The 22,003-nt window shown below is 37.5% G+C and overlaps 2 protein-coding genes across 2 annotated transcripts; both read left to right on the top strand.

The window, feature by feature from the left end:
* The first annotated feature begins 1,382 nt into the window (after window positions 1-1,382).
* On the top strand, window positions 1,383-8,199 carry LOC121419062 (protein SPEC3-like). Its single transcript, XM_041613354.1, has 3 exons — window positions 1,383-1,925; window positions 5,753-5,932; window positions 7,172-8,199. Exons 1-3 carry the CDS (start codon window positions 1,742-1,744, stop codon window positions 7,498-7,500), a joined length of 693 nt encoding a protein of 230 aa, XP_041469288.1. The 5' UTR covers window positions 1,383-1,741; the 3' UTR covers window positions 7,501-8,199.
* LOC121418111 (annexin A7-like) lies at window positions 7,515-8,738 on the top strand. The gene is made up of 2 exons (XM_041611814.1): window positions 7,515-7,539; window positions 8,410-8,738. Exons 1-2 carry the CDS (start codon window positions 7,515-7,517, stop codon window positions 8,736-8,738), a joined length of 354 nt encoding a protein of 117 aa, XP_041467748.1.
* Window positions 8,739-22,003: the final 13,265 nt, after the last annotated feature.

The following is a 22,003-nucleotide window of genomic DNA, read 5'->3' as shown; positions in this document are numbered from 1 at the left end:
ATAAAACAATGAAATACATTCAAGAAATAGAGGGAGAAAGAAAGAGAAACGTAGTGGGAAAGCAGAAATTATTGTTCAATTTAATGTTAAACAATATCATGATTAAGTTATTTTTTCATAACTTTATGAAATATATTTTGCTCATGCAGGGCCTACGTACTCATTGTTACTGGTGCTTGCAGTGTCTGTTTAACTAGATATAATAGATTCGGAACATATAGTTTTCAAGTATATTTGAGAGACCTGATGTTGTCAAATCAAATCAATATACATCAAATATATTTCCTCGCACTTCAAATTATCATTGTTTCATGTAGTGACATATGCTTCTTTTTCATGACTACTTAAAGTGATTGCCCCATTATAGGGTCTTAATACAAAACATTTCCTATCCGTGCTTAAGTTCGCATTATTGGATTGGCGAGATATGTTTGCTCTTCATGAATACCTAAAATCAGTCCTTAAAATGTCACTTTTTCTGATCTGAATATCAAAAATTTTCAGCTCGCGCTTCGCGCTCGCATATATAATTTGCTTTGTGAAATACGTATGGTCTTAGTGAATTCCTACAAACAAGCCTTAGAATGCCCCTCTTCAGAAATGAGTTTCCTATATTTTCAGCTCGCACTCGCAATTAGTGAGATGTGTGTGATAATCATGATTACAATGACTACAAAAAGTGCTTCATGTGTTTAGATGTAATTCTGACAAAATCAGCAAGCGTTTGGCACTCGCATTAGATGACTATGGTGAGATATGTATACTCTTACTGGATTCCTAAAATATAGTCCTTAAAATGTTCATGTTTGGGTCAATACATACAAAAATTTCTGCTCGCGCTTCGCGCTCGTATTGTTTGTGTAGCGAGACAGGTACGCATGGTCAATGGTCAATGGTCAATCGCGGGGTCAAACGTATTTGGGGTATGTTCCCCCAAGCTTTTTCCACGGGGGTCATATTCTTACGATAACTTGTTAAGGGGCTAAAATGTGTAAATAAAGCCCGCGAAAAACTTGCACATATACAAAAAAAAAATCGTTTAGGGGGTGTTTGAAAATAATCTGGTCACGCATATGTACAGCAATAGGCCTACATTTTACTGCCCCCTGGTTTCTTTTACAACACACACATAATATATGTAACAAAAATGCTAAGATATCTTTAACCATTCTACTTTCGATTACTTTTGCAAGTGAATAATATACATCTTGGGCTAGGTATTGTGCTTGTCTCTATACGTTGGCGTCTCATGCGGCTGCGGTGAGAAAGCAAATTATGTAATATGTAGCCCATGCAAATATGTATATTTGCTTGTCAGTCAAGAATCGAGAGGAATTCAATACTTCATCTTTTGTCATGCAAATCAGTGGCCTTCTGGCTCTGTAGCAGCAAGGTACAAACTGGTTTCAATTGTACTTTGTACTCTGTATTTCCACCAGTAGAATATGCTTAGCAGAGCATGAGGAAGCCACCAAAATGACAGTGGGTGCTGTATTGCTCTTAAGCTAGGATGTAGGATTCTGCAAAATCATCCAGGTCTGTGTATGAATTTCATTGTAGTCAAACCCTGTACTTCAAGGCATCCACTACCCACCATCTGTATTACTGTTTTCAACATATACATGCCATAGAAAATCCAAAGTCGACGTATGTTCGGGGCATGATTGCTTCACGCCCTGGTGTCTTAAAAACACAGTCTCCTAATAGATTACTGTCCCTTTAAAAAAAGGAAAAGGGAAATATGTCGCAACCAGAGCAACAGCAACAACAACCGACTGTGGTCGTGCAACCACAGCCAGGACAACCCGTCGTTGTGCAACATCAGCAACAGAATCTACCTAATGCGTGCCGGGCCGCCATACCGTCGATGCATATGGCTATGTCTGTCACCTGTCTCGTCATCAACTGCATCATTCCAGGAATAGGTAAAACATCTACGTATTATTGATCTCATTCGTTCTAGATTGTTAATTTAGAAAATATTTCTGAACAGAGCATGATGCATATGAATACCTTGAGCATTCTATTCCACATGTTACTCTATTAAGGGTAGAATTGAGTCCTTGGTCCTTGATTTTTTTTTCATGAGAAAAAAAATCGATGTGTGGCAATTAAAGGATGAGAGAGAGAGATAGTAGAAAGAGAGACTAGGGAGATGGGGGGATATCATTCTCGCTCCTGTAAAAAAAAAAGAGACATATCATTATCATTGTCTTTGTGTGTGTGTGTTAACGACAATACAATTAAAGGTTCACCTGTTCCATCACATTGGTTTTTGTCACAACCCCAACAACCCCAAGTCATATTCTGACTTCAGATGCAGTTTTTGGTTCATAAACGATATACCAACAATTCGATATCAATTCAGTATACATTGTGAATGACAACCGTATAAATCGATAGTTGAACGATTCTATTTTTTTTATAGAAATTAAGGTCCACCTTTTCCATAACCATGATAACCCTGCATGGTTATTGTCACAACCACAAAGTCCTATTCTGATTTCATAATATAAAGTTTTGGTTCATTTCGTTTACAGCTCGATATCAATTCTATAGTATGGCAACAGTACAATAGCAGCATAATAAAATCAATACTGCAATGACAACCGCATGCATGAGAATCAATACACGGTATCATGTGCATGTACATGGTAAAATGATTTATCATTAAACGTTAATATAAAAGAAATTATGATATCATTTTAATTGTCATTTCCACCCTTAAGCAGTGGCGTAGCTACGGAGGGGGGGGGGGGGGCCTGGGGGGCACGTGCCCCCCCCTGAGATTTGGTGTGCCCCCCAGGTGCCCCCAGAAAAAATTGGCAAAGCAAAAAAAAAAAAGAAAAGAAAAAAAAGGAGAAAGAAGAAAGAAAAAGAAGAAGAAGAAGAAAGACAGAAGAAAAAAGAAGAGGAAAATAATAATAATAATAATAATAGGCATTTATATAGCGCCATCTATCTAGAAATATTCTATTCCGAGGCGCACAAGAAAAGAAAGAGAAAGTTTGGATGAGTGTCAAAGTGCCAATAACTAATACTGTTAGAAAAGATAAGATTTCAGTTTTGATTTAAAGGTCTCCAGTGATTGTATAATTCTTAAATTTAATGGCAAATTATTCCAGAGAGAAGGTGCTGAGGCAGAGAAAGCTCGTGCACCATATGCAACACGTGTCTTGGGAGTCTTAAGAAGTTGCTGGTGTGATGATCTCAGGCTTCTAGCTGGTGCATAAGGCGTGACAAGCTCTTGTAGATAAGAGGAGGAAGACGATTAAATGAAATAATGTGAGGGGAAGACTTGCAATTAAAAAAAATCTTTTCATGTTACTATATAAAATTTTTGCTGGCGCTTCGCGCCATAATTGCCTGTTCGATGGGATTCATATCTTGCTCAATAGGCTGATGTGGAGCAAGTTTTGAAGTCAATATGCAAAACATATTTTAGCTCGGACATCGAGCTTTCATTATTTTTTTTCATTTACAAATTTAAGTGCTCTGTAAAATGTCCGTTTTATGGTCTACATATCAGCATTTTAAGCTCACGCTGCGTGGTCACATTGTTTGATTTGCCAAGTTCATATTGTCTACGTGTATTCCATAATGTTCCATTAAACAAATATATTCAGATTGCCCAGATTTTAGGTCTAAATATAAAACATGCGCGATGGCGTGCATGTTCTTTATTTAAAATGTACTTAAATTATCCAGTTTTACATCAGAATTATCAATAATTGTCTGCTCACGCTTCACGGTCGCATTATTAATGATACCCAATTGACTATATCCTATTTATGACTTACAAAATATGAATACAGTGTCCCGCTTTTAGGTCTAAAATCTCAATATTCTTCCTCTTGCGCTTCGCGCTCACATCAATTGTTTAGTTACATACTTATCCCATTAATTAATACAAAAAAGTGCTTAGAATGACCTTTTTTTTTTTTTTTTTAGGTCGGAATGTCAAAAAATTTGCTCGCGCTTCGCGCTCGCATTATTGAAATATATACCGTCTTCGTGGGTAACTGTAAGCAGTCCTTAACAGGTCCCTTTTCGATAGAACAGTTGATAAAAATTTATGTTCGCGCTTGGGGGTACATACGAATCTTGTTCAGGATCACACATAACATTGCCCAGAAAATTAAATTTCAGGAAAAAATACATTAAAGTAAAAAAAAAGTCGCTCGCGCTTCGCGCTCGCACTTTTTATAAGGCTTATGAGATTATTTTATGTTTATGTGACTGATATAGGTGAAGATAATTTCGGGCCCCGTCCCCTATTGGCGAAAGTCGGATCCGCCCTTGTTGACACATACACACACCGGAAAATGGCCGGTGCCCCCTGAAAAGGCAAGGACCCCCAGTGCCCCCCGGGAAAAAAATCCTAGCTACGCCACTGCCCTTAAGTTAAAGGACAAATCACCCCAACAAAAGTTGACTTGTCTTAATAAAAAGAGAAAATTCCAAAAAGCATTACACTGAAAATTTAATCAATATCGGATGTAAACTAAGAAAATATAACATTTAAAAGTTTTTCTTCATTTTACAAAACAGTTACATGCACTTCCTGATCGTTATGCAAATCAGCAGACAGATGACGCCACCCACTCACTATTTCTTTTGTTATTTATTAAATGAAATATGAATACTCTAATTTTTTCATTGTCCTGTAAGTTTATTCCTCCCGGAACATGTGGAATTATCATTATTCTAACAGTTTATGGTTAAGTCAAGTTGGTCCTTTTTGTCAAATATGTACAAATTCAAACATCGTATAATTCAAACAATACAAAACAAAAGAAATAGTGAGTGAGGGACATCATGTACTCTCTCATTTGCGTATTACTGAGTTGTGTACTTTGTGAAAAATAAGCGAAACTTGTCATAACTTTCTTATTTTACATCGGATTTTGATGAAATTTTCAGCATTATGCTTGTTAGATTTTTCTCTATCGATCCAAATAACAATCTTTTGGGGTGGACTTGACCTTCAAGCCCATGTCATTTTTGTCTTGATTATATTAGTTTCATCGTGGTCCTACTACAGTAGTAGGTCCATGGTTTCATGTAGTCTGCTGGTCGAGCCCTTCACTCGATTTAAGGGTCTGAATGTGCAGCCTTACCAAGCCTTGTGCGCTGAAGGCCCTCTCACAACAAGTTTTGTTGTATGTGCTAGTCTTTGCGTGGGGACACGCTTGTTAATCAAAGTTTCAATCAGGGTCTGTGCCTGCAGACTAGGTTTTATTGGTGACTTGACATTTGCTCCCGGCTTAATTTCGTCTAAGATGTAGGGTTAGGTTTATGGCTACAATATGGTTTTAGGTTAGGTTTAGGGGTGGGTAAACCCATCAGGGTTGAAGTTGGTCATTTGATTAGTGTGTGGAATTCAGAGCAGAGCAATTGGCGAAGGAGCAAATGTCATTGCACCGTTTCTAGGATTAGGATAGGTTTACAAGAATTCTCAAAAATAAAGGGTTTAAAAAGATGAATGGAGTGAATTCGTTGCAAATTTTTACAGTATAACCATAGAGCTCCATGGGGGTGAAACCATAGAGTTATATAACTCTATGGGTGAAACCCACATAAAGTGTCAGCAGATAGTTTAGAACAGTCGCATCCTTTAACTCGGTCATCTCGCTCGCTCGCACGCATACATACATACGGGCCAACTGACTGTTGGTTATACATGATATGTACTGATATTATAATCATTGAATCATAATTTAATCGAGTCAACTTATTTTTTTTCTCGCAGGAACAATCATTGCTGGTTTTGGAGTATTCTGTTGCGGTAACAAGGGCCAGTCTGGCGGTGGGAAGTTTGGCACGTTCTGCATCAACTTCTGGGTCGGCCTCTTACAGTTGATTCTATCCCCTATTGGGATCGGTTATGTCTGGGCAATTATGTGGGGATCAATCATGATATATCTATCACGTGAGTTTACCAGTACACATTTAATCCTACTTCACTCAGTCATACCCTCCCCACACCATCGCAACCGACTTCAGGAATCCGGGATGAAAGAGATACGATGACACTTATTATTGATAATTATGCAAGTCCATAAATTAAAGACAACAGTTTATATTAATCGCATTTGTTTCTGATATACAGAGACAAGACTAGCTAAAATTATTCAAAATAGGCGGTATAAAATGATGTGCAGTACGTTTTGTTGGTGTGCAGAGGCTGTGTTCGGGGGGGGGGGGGTCCCTCTACTTGATTCACCAAAAATGCCCTCCCCTCATAATGAAATTTCCTCTTTTCTTTTCGTGGGAAATGGTGAATATTTTCGAGTTGGATTTATTAACCTCTTATAATAAGTGTCATTTCTATGTATAGTGCCCCTAAAAAAAATCATCTTCATCTCCTGATTTTTGCACGATTATAGCATTATCAGATGTTTTCACATCTCAAACTGGACACCACAATTACATAGCTTATACGTACCTTTTTAAATATAAACGCCCACTCTCTCTTTCTCTATATTTCTAGAAAGTGTTTTGTTTTATTTTAATTTGTTAATAAGCATGCCTATTACCGACCAATTAAAGTCACAATGCCCTTTCCTGGATATGGAAAATCAATGATGAAAAGCAGGGTGAGAAAAGAGATTATGGGATTGAAGGGCCAGGCTCGGAATTTTCAGCCAAGGACAAGTAACATTTCATGATTGTAATAATATTCATCGATGATAATCATAGTAATTCTTATCATCAATGAAAGAAAGTTCTTCATTCATTCGCAGAAAAGTTGATTTTTTTTCTTTCAGTGCTTGAGCAGAATGACGAGTGACACATATAATAACAGACTAAAATGTATTCTCCCGGGTCTATCAGTAAAGAAGGACACTCCACCCTCCCATTGTTATTAACTCCGTAACTCCGTATATTGAAAGATTGTCTTTATCAGTGGTTTCATAATTTTAACCAAATATCTAGAGTTTTCCATTAAATTCATGAGTTTTCTTCACTTTTGCATCCTAGAAAAGGTTAGATAAACGTAACATCTACATTGTTAACAGATTTTTTTAGCGAGACCAAATACAAAAGAGATAAGAATATGCATGTCCCCGGGACCATGTCTACCTCTGTCATACGGTGGCATAATCCTTCAAATATTGAATTATTTTCTCACATTCTTTCACTGTCCATTCCTTCTACCACATCACAGTCGAATATCACAACCCAGGATCAACAACCACCAGTGTGGTATACCAACCTGCTGTCCCCAATCAGACTGTGGTCGTCCCGCCACTGACAACTGGTGTGCAGCAGCAACCACTACAACCCCCACCACAACAAGGCTATCCACCACAATACCCACAACAACCTCCGCAAGAAAAGGGTTACCCACAGCAGCCTCCGCCTCAGTACCCGCAACAACCTCTCCCACAACAAGGTTACCCACAACAAAGTTACCCGCAACAAGCTCCACTACATCAAGATAGTACACCGCAACCATCGGCTCTGTCAGAAAAAAATGAAGAGGAGAAACATTAAAGAATAAAAACCCCATGGACAACCGCTGCCGGAACGCTTGTAGGTTTTGGTCAACACCAATAACTATTCAATGCGCTATAGGAGATTAAAATATTCAACAAGAAATATTTTTCACACATTGGTATGATTTTGAAATACACATATCAGCAAATTTATGTGTAACTTTGATATCGCATAACACTGGTATCAGGATGAAAAGTAAAATTTCAGGTTTGTATCCATTTGGTCTCCTAGCAGATAGTCCAGTTCTATTATCTAACACCACCACGGCTACACACACTTGGTGTACTGTCATTGTGGTCTAATTATACTTTGATTTAGCCACCTCTTGGTCTAATACTCTCTTGGTTTGACTGTCAATTTGTAGGATACCCAACTGTTTTTCATTCGTCTACTTCCCACTATTATTCTGCACTTTGTCAACTCTGAATAAGAATATGATCCATAAACAGTTCATGTAATTATAGAGTAAGTGGAGTTGGATCAAATGGAGATTAGACGTGATGGGCATAACCTATAAAATGAGACACAATGGTAAATGGACAGAATAGACAATTTGGGTGGAGATGAACTTGGACTGGACCAAGTGAGACGAAATCGAAACGGAAGTAGATAAACTGGGTGAGTAGACCGAGACCAAGTGGTAATTCACCGAATTGATTGATATGTTGTACATTTATCACAGCTTTGATTCATGAGTTTTCTTCACTTTTGCATCCTAGAAAAGGTTAGATAAACGTAACATCTACATTGTTAACAGATTTTTTTAGCGAGACCAAATACAAAAGAGATAAGAATATGCATGTCCCCGGGACCATGTCTACCTCTGTCATACGGTGGCATAATCCTTCAAATATTGAATTATTTTCTCACATTCTTTCACTGTCCATTCCTTCTACCACATCACAGTCGAATATCACAACCCAGGATCAACAACCACCAGTGTGGTATACCAACCTGCTGTCCCCAATCAGACTGTGGTCGTCCCGCCACTGACAACTGGTGTGCAGCAGCAACCACTACAACCCCCACCACAACAAGGCTATCCACCACAATACCCACAACAACCTCCGCAAGAAAAGGGTTACCCACAGCAGCCTCCGCCTCAGTACCCGCAACAACCTCTCCCACAACAAGGTTACCCACAACAAAGTTACCCGCAACAAGCTCCACCACAACAAGATAGTACACCGCAACCATCGGCTCTGTCAGAAAAAAATGAAGAGGAGAAACATTAAAGAATAAAAACCCCATGGACAACCGCTGCCGGAACGCTTGTAGGTTTTGGTCAACACCAATAACTATTCAATGCGCTATAGGAGATTAAAATATTCAACAAGAAATATTTTTCACACATTGGTATGATTTTGAAATACACATATCAGCAAATTTATGTGTAACTTTGATATCGCATAACACTGGTATCAGGATGAAAAGTAAAATTTCAGGTTTGTATCCATTTGGTCTCCTAGCAGATAGTCCAGTTCTATTATCTAACACCACCACGGCTACACACACTTGGTGTACTGTCATTGTGGTCTAATTATACTTTGATTTAGCCACCTCTTGGTCTAATACTCTCTTGGTTTGACTGTCAATTTGTAGGATACCCAACTGTTTTTCATTCGTCTACTTCCCACTATTATTCTGCACTTTGTCAACTCTGAATAAGAATATGATCCATAAACAGTTCATGTAATAATAGAGTAAGTGGAGTTGGATCAAATGAATATTAGACGTGATGGGCATAACCTATAAAATGAGACACAATGGTAAATGGACAGAATAGACAATTTGGGTGGAGATGAACTTGGACTGGACCAAGTGAGACGAAATCGAAACGGAAGTAGATAAACTGGGTGAGTAGACCGAGACCAAGTGGTAATTCACCGAATTGATTGATATGTTGTACATTTATCACAGCTTTGATTCATTAGAACCAAACAGGAATCATTGCTATTGTTATAACGTTCAAGGTAGGATAACCGAATGCCCTATGAACTGTTCAACATTACTAGAAGTTAAATGAAATATTACAAACATGTAATGTGTCTTGTTAAATATGTATATATTGTGTAAAGAAATGGAGAAGAGAACAATGGTAGGCGTAGCTTAAGTCAAGGTTCCCCAGAGCTATCTACTCTCTCCCTCTCTCTTTCTCTCTCCCTCTCTCTCTCTCTCTCCCTCTCTCTCTCTCTATATATATATATATAAACATTGCGTGGGTGCTTCAGTGAGTATATATATTGGCGAAGAAGCTCAAAAAGCATTGAAGCTAGAGACGTATCCTGGATTTCTTCAACTTTTATTAGTACAAGCTTTCGGCCATTTAGTTCGGCCTTCTTCAGGTATCTGAAGATGTAAAAGACATAATGGCTTTAAATGTAATATGCATATATTTGGATTAATTTCTTGTTTGTCCGTCGATGCGACGAGGACCATCAAATCATCCTGGGGTTTGATCATTAGCTTGATGGGTCCGCAGATGGCTAGTCAGGCCAATCTTAATTTACTAAATAGAGGTATATCTTAAAAGAAGATGTTTTACATCGGTAATGTTTAATTAGGATTATCCAATAGCTATTAAAATTTATAATATATTTATAATGTATTTTTATTGTATACATCATTAATTCATCGCAGAACCACATATATTATTGTTACCTCTACCTTATATGATAATTTTTGTAATTACTAGCACATAATTATATAGGAGTAGGGTTGGTTTGGGTGTCTGCGCGCGTGTGTGAGTGTATGTGACTGCGAGTGTGATTACATGCATAAGTTCACGTGCTTAAACGCGAAAGTATATGAATCAATACCTTTCCCTAATATGTACTCAATATATATTATACAGTACACACACTACAATATGTCTATATACTTTTCTAAAATACTTGTGATAAAAATCTGTGCAAACTTAATATATTTTAATAGCTTTTGGATAATCTTAATTAATCATTACCAATGCAATACAACTTCTTTTGAGATATATGTATTATTATACATTTTGAGATATATGTATTATACAACACACATAACCCAATATACATACTATCAAAAAATGTTCGTAATAAAAATCTGCGTAAACTTAATTAATTTCAATATAGCTATTGGATAATCCTAATTAAACATTTCCGATGTAAAACATCTTCTTTTAAGATATACCTCTATTTAGTAAATTAATCCAAATATATGCATATTACATGTAAAGCCATTATGTCTTTTACATCTTCAGATACCTGAAGAAGGCCGAACTAAATGGCCGAAAGCTTGTACTAATAAAAGTTGAAGAAATCCAGGCAACGTCTCTAGCTTCAATGCTTTTTGGGCTTCTTCGCCAATATATATACTCACTGAAGCACCCACGCAATGTTTATATATATATATATATATATATATATATATATATATATATATATATATATATATATATATATATATATATATATATATATATATATATATATGCAATGCAAGTGGTAGTAAAGGATGTCTTCTTCAAGAATCCGAAGGGTGTCATCGGGGCACCATTGGGCATTTTTTTATATTGACGTCATAAGCCACGCCCACTTTTTTACATTGCTCTAAATTAAGATTCTTGAAGAAAATTCATCCATTATCCATTACCCATCCATTAAAATAGTCGCATTTCAGTGTCACTTCTGGAACCAGAGATCCAACCACCTCCTTTGGAGGCCGTACACAATTTTGTTCAATATACCGGAGCTACAAGAAAACTATACGGAGCTATTTGCAGCGATGTGTTTTCCTATTGAAATTATACTATGTCACATGATCACTAATTGACCAGTCGTTTATCTAGAATACTCATGAATATTCATAAGAGGGCTATAATAATAACTGATGCGTTTTCAAGCCTTTATACCATTTTATCCTTGGGCTTGTACGAAGTGGATTTATAACATCCCTTAAAACAATTTGGCGCAGATAACAGGTACATCATTTAATATATATATATATACCAGAGAGAAATGAAAGAATCAACAGATAGTTAGTCACATGATTATTGTTTTAGAATTTCCAGAAACTATTTCATTTTATATTCAAACTTTGAAATCACTGGTGTACAGATGGAAGGATCGGGGCCATGTACCCTGCACAAAAGAAATATCATGGCCCCCAACCCCCTTACCCCAAATATGAATAAAAGGGAAGAGGAGAAAACAAAGAAATTGTTAAAAGTGTGAAATATGATACTATTTTCTGAATATTATATCAAAATCTATCAGGAAATCGGTTTTTATTGACAAAGTCAATTTATTTGCTTGATCGCATCTTTTTAGATTTTTCGTTCCTTACATGTCTGCCCCCCTCAAAATGTTTGGCTCATGACGCTGCTGTTTATAACAGAATAATATTAAAATAACTTAGTCCGGTTTCTAAATTTTATCATTGAACATTATTTTGAACAATTAATAAACATCGTTAGGAAACGGGTCCGATCTGTCAAAACCCCTATTTCATGACAATTTTTCAAAAACTTCGGCTTGCAATTTCCGCTCGCATTAATTGTCAAAAAATATATCAACTCATGCATCATATTCAAAATTACGAAAGAGCTCGAAATGTCAGGTTTTCTGGCGAAATATTATTTTGCACACTCATTAGGCTTATTAGATTAATAAATAATATATTGATTTAATTATTGAATTTTCCCTTTTTTCAGAATGAAATATCGACAGGTTTCACCTCGCGCTTAGGACGAGGAGTAGTAAGATAGTCATCACTTTCAAATGAAGACAAAATGTCCTTTGAACGTCCCCGGTCTATGTCAAAACTCAAAGTAATAATAATGACAAATATCAGCTCTTTGCTAAGTGTGATCCATATACACCTAAACTTAATCCGGCTTTATATCATTGTACATTATTTTGAGTTATAAATAAACATCGTTAGGAAACGGGCCCGATCTAGCAAAGACTGGAGAATATTTCAGTAAACCGACAATATTGGCAAAATACAATCATTTTAATTTTTCCTTCAGAAAAATTTTATGGGACATTCAGAATTTCCCGTAAACCAATATTTGTATGGTGAAGCGCTTTTAAAATCTTAGATGTCAATAGGTTAAGCATTTTTGTTTTATACCGAATAAATAAGTAAATACATACATGGGGTCGCCGTCTCCCTTATTAATTTCAAAGCTTTTCTCTGTTTTCTAAGCATTTTGTTTAAATTGCCAATCAAAATATATATGTAATGAAAATAAGCTATCTAATATTCTATTATTCCACTTCTACTAAAGATATTAATTCATAACCTGTAAATCAGAACAAACTCACGAGGTCTGAATCGTGCGGATTCGTGTCCTTCCTGCCCCCTAAATGAGTTTTGCATGTTGTTATGATTGTGTCGACGAGCGCGTAGTTGGCTCCTTGCGGGTGTAAAATTTGATCAAATAAAATGCCTTTGCGTCAGTGATAGAAATGCGAGCATGTCGGCCCAAATCCACAAAAACCACCTTTGTGAATTCGGGACATAAAATTATACCGCGCTGCGATTTCAAAGACAACATTCATGAAGCCATCATTAAAATTAAGTTTCTTAAAAAAGTATTAACAATGACTGATACGTACTCATACCAAAACTGAAGGCCTGGAACAAACCGAGGCTGATGCCAATGTCAGCTGATGTCAAACCCAAGTTTGATTTTAGTTCTGGAAGAAAGACACCAAACGTTTTGATGACACCAAGTTGGAAAACAGTTTGAAGGAAGAAAGCAGGAAGGAGCTTCAGAGCATTTATTGTTGACGTTTTCATGTTACATTTAGTTTGCTTCGCCCTATACAATGATGTGTACTCCTCCAGGTACATCAGTACTATTGACATCTGTGACCCGATACGTGACGAAATAAACATTATTATGTTATAACCGTCTTTGTTTATGTGAGGGTACAGTGTAGGTTGATAATGACATTGTTCTCTAGCTACCATGTCTCCAAAACTTCACCGTGTGTGTTATGTGTTTAGGCGATGATCCAGAGACTTACATTGACGAGTGGATACCATGCGCGACCCAAAAAACACGTAAAAAGGATGTCTTTTTCACGATAGGGCACGTTACGTACGTAACGTGATAAGGGTGTCAAAAACACAAAAATAATGAAAAAAGGGTATCTATTTCGCTAGGAAAATTACGTATTTAGGGTCGAATTTTCGGGGATGATAAAACAAAATTGAAATGTTTTATAAAGGATGTCCTTTTTGCCCTAACAATTCGTGTTTAGAGTCCGATTTCCGCGAGGTGTAGAAGGTGGGGTCGTACTAAACCAAATAAGGTAAAGCTGACGACCGAAGGACCCCTAACAATAAAACATTCCTATACTTGTTTAGGGGTTCATTTCAGGGAATATTTGCCAAGAGTATCGTTTTGTTTCCAATACTTGTTAAGGGTAAGGTTTCACATGCCAGTACTTGTTAAGGGGTACATTTTCAGAATATGGAAATTACGTGTTTAGGGTGCTTTTCGAGACCCCATGGTCGCGCATGGTATCCACTCGTGAATGGAAGTGGCCCCCCGGGGTTGGATATTGGTATAGCAGAGAGTAGATTGGTGGACTGATCAGAAGATATGCTTTGAAGTTTCCGATATAGTGCTTTGAGTCCATCACATTAGTTTGTGTCTTGGTTCTTGCTCAATTGTGACACAATAATTTTGAGATGAATGGGCATTGAAATGACTGAAATTTCCTGAGAATGATTATTGGGCCAAAGATATAGACAGTTGAATTGCATTAGTGAAGTTCCATCCTGATATTGCTAGAAAGTGAAAGGTCATAATATAGTCTTGTGGAGATAAGTTTAATATAATCAAATGCCAATGAGAAATCTGTTGTTTTGTCTTGTTCGTAGACGGTGTCATTTTTTATGTTGTGTAAGAAAACTGAATTAGCACTTTACTTGACACGTGTACAGTTCGTCAACTGCCCTGTAGAGAGGCTTTAACTTTTTAGGTAAATGTTCCCGACAGAAAGGTGTTAGAATAGCATAAAAGTGAGTGTAGCGTAAAAAAATGAAACTTATTAATTCAAATTCTGAAGATCAGCTAGCTAGTGTACACCAATAATGAGTAAATGGAGATAAATTTGTAAAAAATTAAGGACTCCACAAAATTAAAAACTCCATTTTACAGAGACATTCGAACATCAAAAATGTGATTATATTAAACTTATCTCCACAAGAGATATATTATGACCTTTCACTTTCTAGCAATATCAGGGGATGGCTATGTTCCTGGTTGTTTGGAGGTGAGAGGATGCATTACCTAAGGGGAATGCACCCTCTCACCTATTGACTTCAATGTGCAAATTCAAGAACAAAAAATTATTTGCTTGCCCTGGAATGCCATTTTTCAAAAAATAGCATCGGTGTTTGCCGATGGAGGTGGTCTATCGATGGCACAGACACTAAGCACTACAGACAAGGAGATCCGAACATTCATGTGCATGATTTGAAATGATGGAAATTTCGGAGTGTCATTCACGCCAATAGTTACATTACATCGATGAATATTATTTTTATAAAGCGTTTTAAAGCGTAAAGGACATATAAAATTTCTTCAATAAATTCTGAATATATTATTGACATAACTTCGCAACTATTTGGGGTATGTCTAAGTGATAAGTTTTTATTCTTATTTTATTCAAATTTTATTTGTAATATTAAAAAAAAAATCTGCATGCCATTTTTTCCTGTATTAAACGGCGCGGCATACAGGCGTACTTCCCTGTTGGATCACCGGGCATGGTTGAAGTGCATGGTTGCTTTTCCCCGAATCCCGGCCCCGAATATTTATTTGCTAGCATAGAGATGTACAGGTGCCAGCGAGTACGAAATCGCCGTTGATTTTGTAATCATTTACATTTATTTACAAATTTATAATTAAAAAAATCAGTTTACTTACAAACACACCAGATTACTTTCATTTCTCACTTCTCTTTGATGCCTGTCTGTACTGTTGAATGTAACACAACCGAACTCTGTCGATGGTTTTCAAGACCAAGTTGTTCGTTTGTGGTAAAAATCTCCCCAAAACGCAAAAAGTCAAAGACAAGCCGTTATTTATCCCCCCAAAATCACACAAAGAATAATGGTTTATGAACAAAGTGGCATAGGCGCCGGAAGCGGGGGGGGGGGGGGGCAGGGGGGGGGGCACATGCCCCCCCAAATAAAATTTTTTTGGGGGGGCAAAACGAGATTTTGCCCCCCCCCCAAAGTGCCCCCTAAAGTAGAAAAATTATAAATTATTTAAGGACAAAAGTAAACGATGGAAGCACTTTTCTGCCTAAAAAGTGTCATTTCCATTGTCAGAAATGAAAAAATTTCGCCCCTGACGGGGCAATTACGTATCATATTCATAGTAAGCCTCGCGTCTTTTGACGAACATGTCCCTCTGTAAAACATACCTTTGATAAGCCCCTTTACCATCTTATTACAGTGTTATAACGTTTAACCTTTTAATGAATACATTTCAGACTAAAACTGAATGGCAAATTGAAAGTGTACCACATCCGCTTTTGGAATGTAATTGTTTTCTCTAAATAATATTACATAATGTACGTTATGAACTGCGGTAGTTTGTCAATCAGTTCATGATTATTTACAAATGAAATTTCCTGGAATTTGATATTCATCATTTTCTGGTTATGGTCACATTTTCCCCAGAAAATATGTAAAGAAAAAAGAAGATTTTGAAGTCATCCAAAAGTGCTTCCGAGCCATACAAAACATGCAAATGGAAACATATATCGAGTAATGTATTAAACTTTAATGATTTTCAGAAAAGTTTTAAATTGTTAGATTTCTTTTTCCTCGATCCAGTTACAAAATATGAAACGTATTGCCCACGCATGAATAATCAGGGACTATCTCCAATGCTGATGTCAGAAATGATTTGTAAGAATGGGGATTTAAGTGCTTATCGACGTCTGCCACGTCAGAACAGTATAACATTTTAAATTTGAAAATACATTCATTAGAATTTCTTTTGTTTCTGTTTAATACACTCCTTGTTCTGACAGGAATTTCTTGAACCTTGTGATTGTGCTCTCTCGCGTCATCGGTGTGTATGTAAATGTACATAAATAAATATTTCTGAAAGGATATTGCATGAAAATTTTAATTTCTGGTATTTTGAGTCAATATAAGCGTGATACGTAATTTAAAGGGATGGTCCGGGCTGAAAATATTTATATCTTAATACATAGAGTAGAATTCACTGAGCAAAATGCTGAAAATCTCATCAAATCGGATAACAAATAACAAAGTTGGTGAATTTCAAAGTTTAGCAATATTTTGTGAAAACAGTCGTCATGAATATTCATTAGCTTGGCTGATGATGTCACATCTCCACTTGTTCTTTTGTATTTTATAATATGTAATTAGGTTTATTCAAATTTTTTCCTCCAAGAACTAGAAAAATTGGATTGACAACTGATTTAGTGCATTAGATATTTATTGCTGCAACTTTTTCATTATAAGGGGGACATATTCACACAAGTATGAAATAATGAAAAAATTATGATTTTATGTAATAACATAAGAAAACGGGAAGTGGAGATGTGACATCATCAGCCCACCTAATGAATAATCATGACGACTGTTTTCACAAAATATTGCTAAACTTTAAACTTCAATAACTTTATTATTTGTTGTCCAATTTTGATGAAATTTTCGGCATTTTGCTCAGTGGATTCTACTTTATGTATTACGATATAAATATTTTCAGCCCGGACCATCCCTTTAATTGATCAGACATGAAAACCACATTCCGGTTCGACCATTTTGCGCATAGATTTCATAGGTTCTCATAAATTATGAGTATAGTTTTCGTATTGAATTCTATGTTCAATTCGCAAGAAATTTATTTTTGAATGCTCTTAAAAACGCAACTTTTATACTCAATTTTTACACAAAGTCCTTAGCGTGGGGGCGCCACACCCTCTCCAGCTCGATCGCTTCGGTCACTCACGCTGTCAAAAATATTGTGCCCCCTTCGGGATTTTGCCCCCCCAAAACTGAAAGTGTTCCGGCGCGCCTGCAAAGTGGCTTATAAATAGTCACTGACATCATCAAATCACGCCTAATATAATGCTAAGAAATATTATTTGGGCTAATTTAATTATAAATCGCCAAAAAATCACACTACACCGCTTATAATTGCCGATAAATGTCATTAACAAGCCCAATTCGCAACTAGTAATTTCCTCATGAAAGCTTTTGGAGTGTTCCGATTATCTTCTTTAATTTCAATTGCATTTGTAATATTTAAAATAAAAATCTGCATGCCAATTTTTCCTCTAACGGCATACAGCTGTACTTCCCTGCCGGACCACCGGGCATGGTTGAAGTCAGTGTCCCGACTCGATGCCATGGTTGCTTTTTCCGCGAATATTTATTTGCTAGTGGCACAGAGATGTACAGGTGCCAGCGAGTGGGGACCTAAACCACGAAATCGCCGTTGATTTTGTAATGTTTGTGCGACAGCGTGACCATGATTATATTTGAAAATTTGTAATAATAAAAAATGAAATCATTTTACTTACAAACACATGAGATTACTTTCATTTTTCACTTCTCTTTGATGGTTGCGAAAACCCAAAACTAGCTAGTTTGCATGCATGCATGCACGAGGGACTGCACAGTTATTAATTTGCCCAGTACCGTAAGGCAAGGGCGCCGGAAGTGGGGGGGGGGGGGCAATTGCCCCCCAAATAAAATTGGGGGGGGGGCAAAACGAGATTTTGCCCCCCCCCAATGTGCCCACCTGAAAGTAGAAAAAAGATAAATTATTTAAGGACAAAAACAAACGAAGGCACTTTTCTGCCTGAAAATTGTCATTTCCATTGTCAAAAATGAAAAAAAATTGCCCCTGACGGGGCAAATACATTATCATAGTAAGCCTCGCGTCTTTTGACGAACAGTTCCTCTGTGAACCATACCTTTGATAAGCCCCTTTTCCATCTTATTACAGTGTGATAACGTTTAACCTTTTAATGAATACATTTCAGACTAATAGCGAATAGCAAATTGATAGTGGTCCAGCAATTATTAGGTTTATAACTCTATGATGCTGGCTGTGTCGTCTAACAAACGCGCGGTCGCCCAGAAACGCTCAGACCGGACCCGGTGGGTGTTTCATAAAGCTGTTCGTAAGATACGAACGACTTTACGAACGACTGGTGATCCTTTCTTGTGCTATGTGATATCCTTATGTTATTGAGTTATGGCCTAAGAACATGTTCCAGTCGTGCGTAAAGTCGTTCGTAACTTTACGAACAGCTTTATGAAACACCCACCCGATATCACTAACGCGCGTGAACACTAGTTACTCGAGCAACATATGGAATCTATGTCATAGCTGTCAAGCCCAGAAACCATAACATCTCGAGAAACTTGTTTCAATTATTTCATTTTCAACTAAATATAAATTGGGTTAATACAGAGCTAACAAGTCAGTGCCCTAAAGAAAATACCAAGGTCATTTCAACTCAATATAGACATGTCATCAGAAAATTACACGCAGAATAATCATGTGTAGAGGATTATAATTTATAATTTGTGAAAATGGTGAATCCCACTCGAAAGCAACTTGAGATAATGTTTAGACATGAAAAAAATAAAATCTGTGAAAGTGTGTTCTTGACCGGACTCATATTATCCGAGATATGAATAAAGATGTAAATAAAGAATATAAAAGAAAAAAAATAAGCGTTACAGTACTGCTCTACTATAAAAAAAAAATCTTAAGATATTTTCACAGCCCCGTATTTTCCTCTATTCCTTTTCATTGGCATGATTGGAAGGCGTTTTGTCTGATACTATTTCAGCTCATATGATATAGCACTTATGTATTTTAGATTCCAAAACTTCTTCCCATTACCTGTTACTAATCAGATCGAGATGGCAGCTATGTTCTCTGGTTCATCCCAGCTTTTGTTATTCATGGACGTTTGCAAAAAAAAAAAAAAAAATCCGGGAGTGGGTGGGGCTGCAAGACCTAAATTTTCGAAGAAACTTAAGAGCAAGGGGGTTTGTGATGGGTGAGCGTAAAAATTTTCTTGAATAAAATTGAAGGATTTCGTGCACACTTTTGGTAAATTTTGCCCTCTCGATCGGTGACCCCCGGCAGCTCACTGTCATGTTTGCCATCTTAAAGTCTTTAAAAGGCCTATATTACATTGGTTTGAAACAATTTCGTTTGCAATAAGGCTCGTAATTTGCTGGAACTGCGACCCTGATCATGAAGAAACACCAGTCTGGGTCAGAAGGGAGGAATCAGAAGGAGCAAAAAGAACTCCCAGACTGCTTAATTCTCAAGAAATTTATTTTTGAATGCTATCAGAAACGCAACTTTTATACTCCATTTTTACACAAAGTCCTTACCGTGGGGGGGGAGTCTTACAGCCTCTCCCACTCGATCGCTTCGGTATCTCACACAGTCAAAAATATTGTGCCCCCTTCGGGATTCCCCCCCCCCCAAACTGAAAGTGTTCCGGTGCGCCTGTCGTAAGGGCACTAGTATTCAACCCGTTTGGAGAGTTTCCTCAAATATATAGAAAAGTAGAATTTACTTGAATTTAATACCCGTCTTATTTCCAAGAGCAAATGCTGGTTATTTTTTTCCATTATTTTTTTCTTCAATCAGTCGACTGTGTGCGCGGGCGATCGAATTATACGGCAACGGTTTTTGGCACTATAGTATTCAATCCGTCGGCACAAGTATTCAACCTAGCAATGAAAGATGGCCCTGTCTCTCAACCTGCCCTTGTCCCATCCGACTATGGACTAGACCAAATCGCACAAAGAATGATGGTTTATAAAAAGTCAAAGGCTTATAAGTCGCTTTATACAAACAACTGACGTCATCAAATCACGCCCATTTTTTTTAGGCTTTGAAGAAATATCATTAAGGCTAGAACTCGCCAAAAAATCTCACTCGGGAAAGTGGCTTACGTCATCGAGCCAAATAAAGCCAAATCGCAACCTGATATTTCCTTACGCCTGAAAGCTTTTCGGAGTGTTCCGATAGAGTTTTCGACGAGTGCGGGCGCCTTCGGCGTTCCGGGAACTTTGCGTCCAGGAAACGGGTATTTGTTGTATAAACATTTCATAAGTGTTATAAAGTGTTCTAAATACCGAGTTTCAGTTGTTTCCTTTATTAATCATTTCTTCCTTTTTTGTCTTTCATTTTTGTCTCACCTGCATAGCAGAGTGAGACTATGGGCGCCGCTTTTCCGACGGCGGCGGCGGCGTCAACATGAAATCTTAACCGAAGGTTAAGTTTTTAAAATGACAGAATTACTTAGAAAGTATATGAACTTAGTTCATGAACCAAGTATAACTGAACATCCTGCCTGAGTTTCAGGTCACATTACCAAGGTCAAGGTCATTTAAGGTCAGTGAACTTTGGCCAAGTTGGGGTATTTGTTGAATTACCATCATAACTTTTGAAAGTTTATGAATCTGATTCATAAATCTTTGACATAAGAGTAATAAAGCATAGCTGAACATCCTGTGCGAGTTTCATGCCCGGGGGGGGGGCACTCAGTATATAATGCATAGTGGGTATGTGCCGCGGAGGGACCCCCATTTTTACACTCAAATTTCCGTTCCAAGGCATAGCATTTTTGTCTTATTGAGAAAAAGCACAAAGAAAGCCGCTCCAAGGCATACCATTTTCTTCTTATCAAGAAAAAAATAAGACAGAAATCTGCTCCGAAGCTTCGCATATTTTTCGTTACGCCGTTCCGGTCTCATTGATATGCTGCAGTGAGCTGCAATTTTGGTGAAAAGCGGCCGCAGAGCGCTATCCGACCATTGCCTCTGCGCGAGCGCACCCGGCGGAGGCCGCGCTAGCTGCATCATGCACGCATTTCCGTTCCATGGGGATGCATACGGACTCGGCGATCCGTTCCAAGGACCCCCGTTTTCACAAACATTTGTAGTTCCGAAGCCCGTCCCGAGGACCCTCCTTTTAACAATAAGCCCGCTCCAAGGCCCCCGTTTTTCGTCTCGCCCGCGGCACACCCCTACCACTTTTTGGGTCGAGCCCCCCCCCCCCCCGGGTTTCATGTCACATGACCAAGGTCAAAAGTCATTTAAGGTCAATGAACTTTGACCAAGTTGGGGGCATTTGTTGAATTACCATCATAACTCTGAAATTGTATTGGTCTCGTTCATAAAACTTGAACTTAAGAGTAATCAAGTATCACTGAACGTCCTGTGCGAGTTTCAGGTCACATGATCAAGGTCAAAGGTCATTAAGGTCAGTGAACTTCGGCCATATTGGAGGTAATTATTAGATTGCTGTCATAACTTTCAAAGTTTATTGATATAGTTTATGAATTGTGGACATATTCAAGTATCACTGACAAGTCCTAGGTCACATGATCTAGGCCAAATATCTTTTAGGGTCAATGAACGTATAGACTTGTATCATCAGATGAATGGTGTTTTTTGTGAATAATTATTTTACAGT

The sequence above is a fragment of the Lytechinus variegatus genome, chromosome 7 (genome assembly GCF_018143015.1).
Source record: "Lytechinus variegatus isolate NC3 chromosome 7, Lvar_3.0, whole genome shotgun sequence".
Taxonomy (NCBI): domain Eukaryota; kingdom Metazoa; phylum Echinodermata; class Echinoidea; order Temnopleuroida; family Toxopneustidae; genus Lytechinus; species Lytechinus variegatus.
The sequence above is the reverse complement of the archived record's forward strand: the minus strand, read 5'-3'. Positions and strand labels throughout refer to the sequence as shown.

What these genes read in the sequence shown, in the direction of transcription:
- LOC121419062 (XM_041613354.1), top strand. Translation starts at nt 1,742, where the DNA reads ATGTCGCAACCAGAGCAACAGCAACAACAACCGACTGTGGTCGTGCAA. An exon ending in CTGCATCATTCCAGGAATAG is followed by an intron (nt 1,926 to 5,752) that starts GTAAAACATCTA and finishes TTTTTCTCGCAG; the next exon opens with GAACAATCATTGCTGGTTTT. An exon ending in AATCATGATATATCTATCAC is followed by an intron (nt 5,933 to 7,171) that starts GTGAGTTTACCA and finishes ACCACATCACAG; the next exon opens with TCGAATATCACAACCCAGGA.
- LOC121418111 (XM_041611814.1), top strand. Translation starts at nt 7,515, where the DNA reads ATGGACAACCGCTGCCGGAACGCTT. An exon ending in CAACCGCTGCCGGAACGCTT is followed by an intron (nt 7,540 to 8,409) that starts GTAGGTTTTGGT and finishes ACCACATCACAG; the next exon opens with TCGAATATCACAACCCAGGA.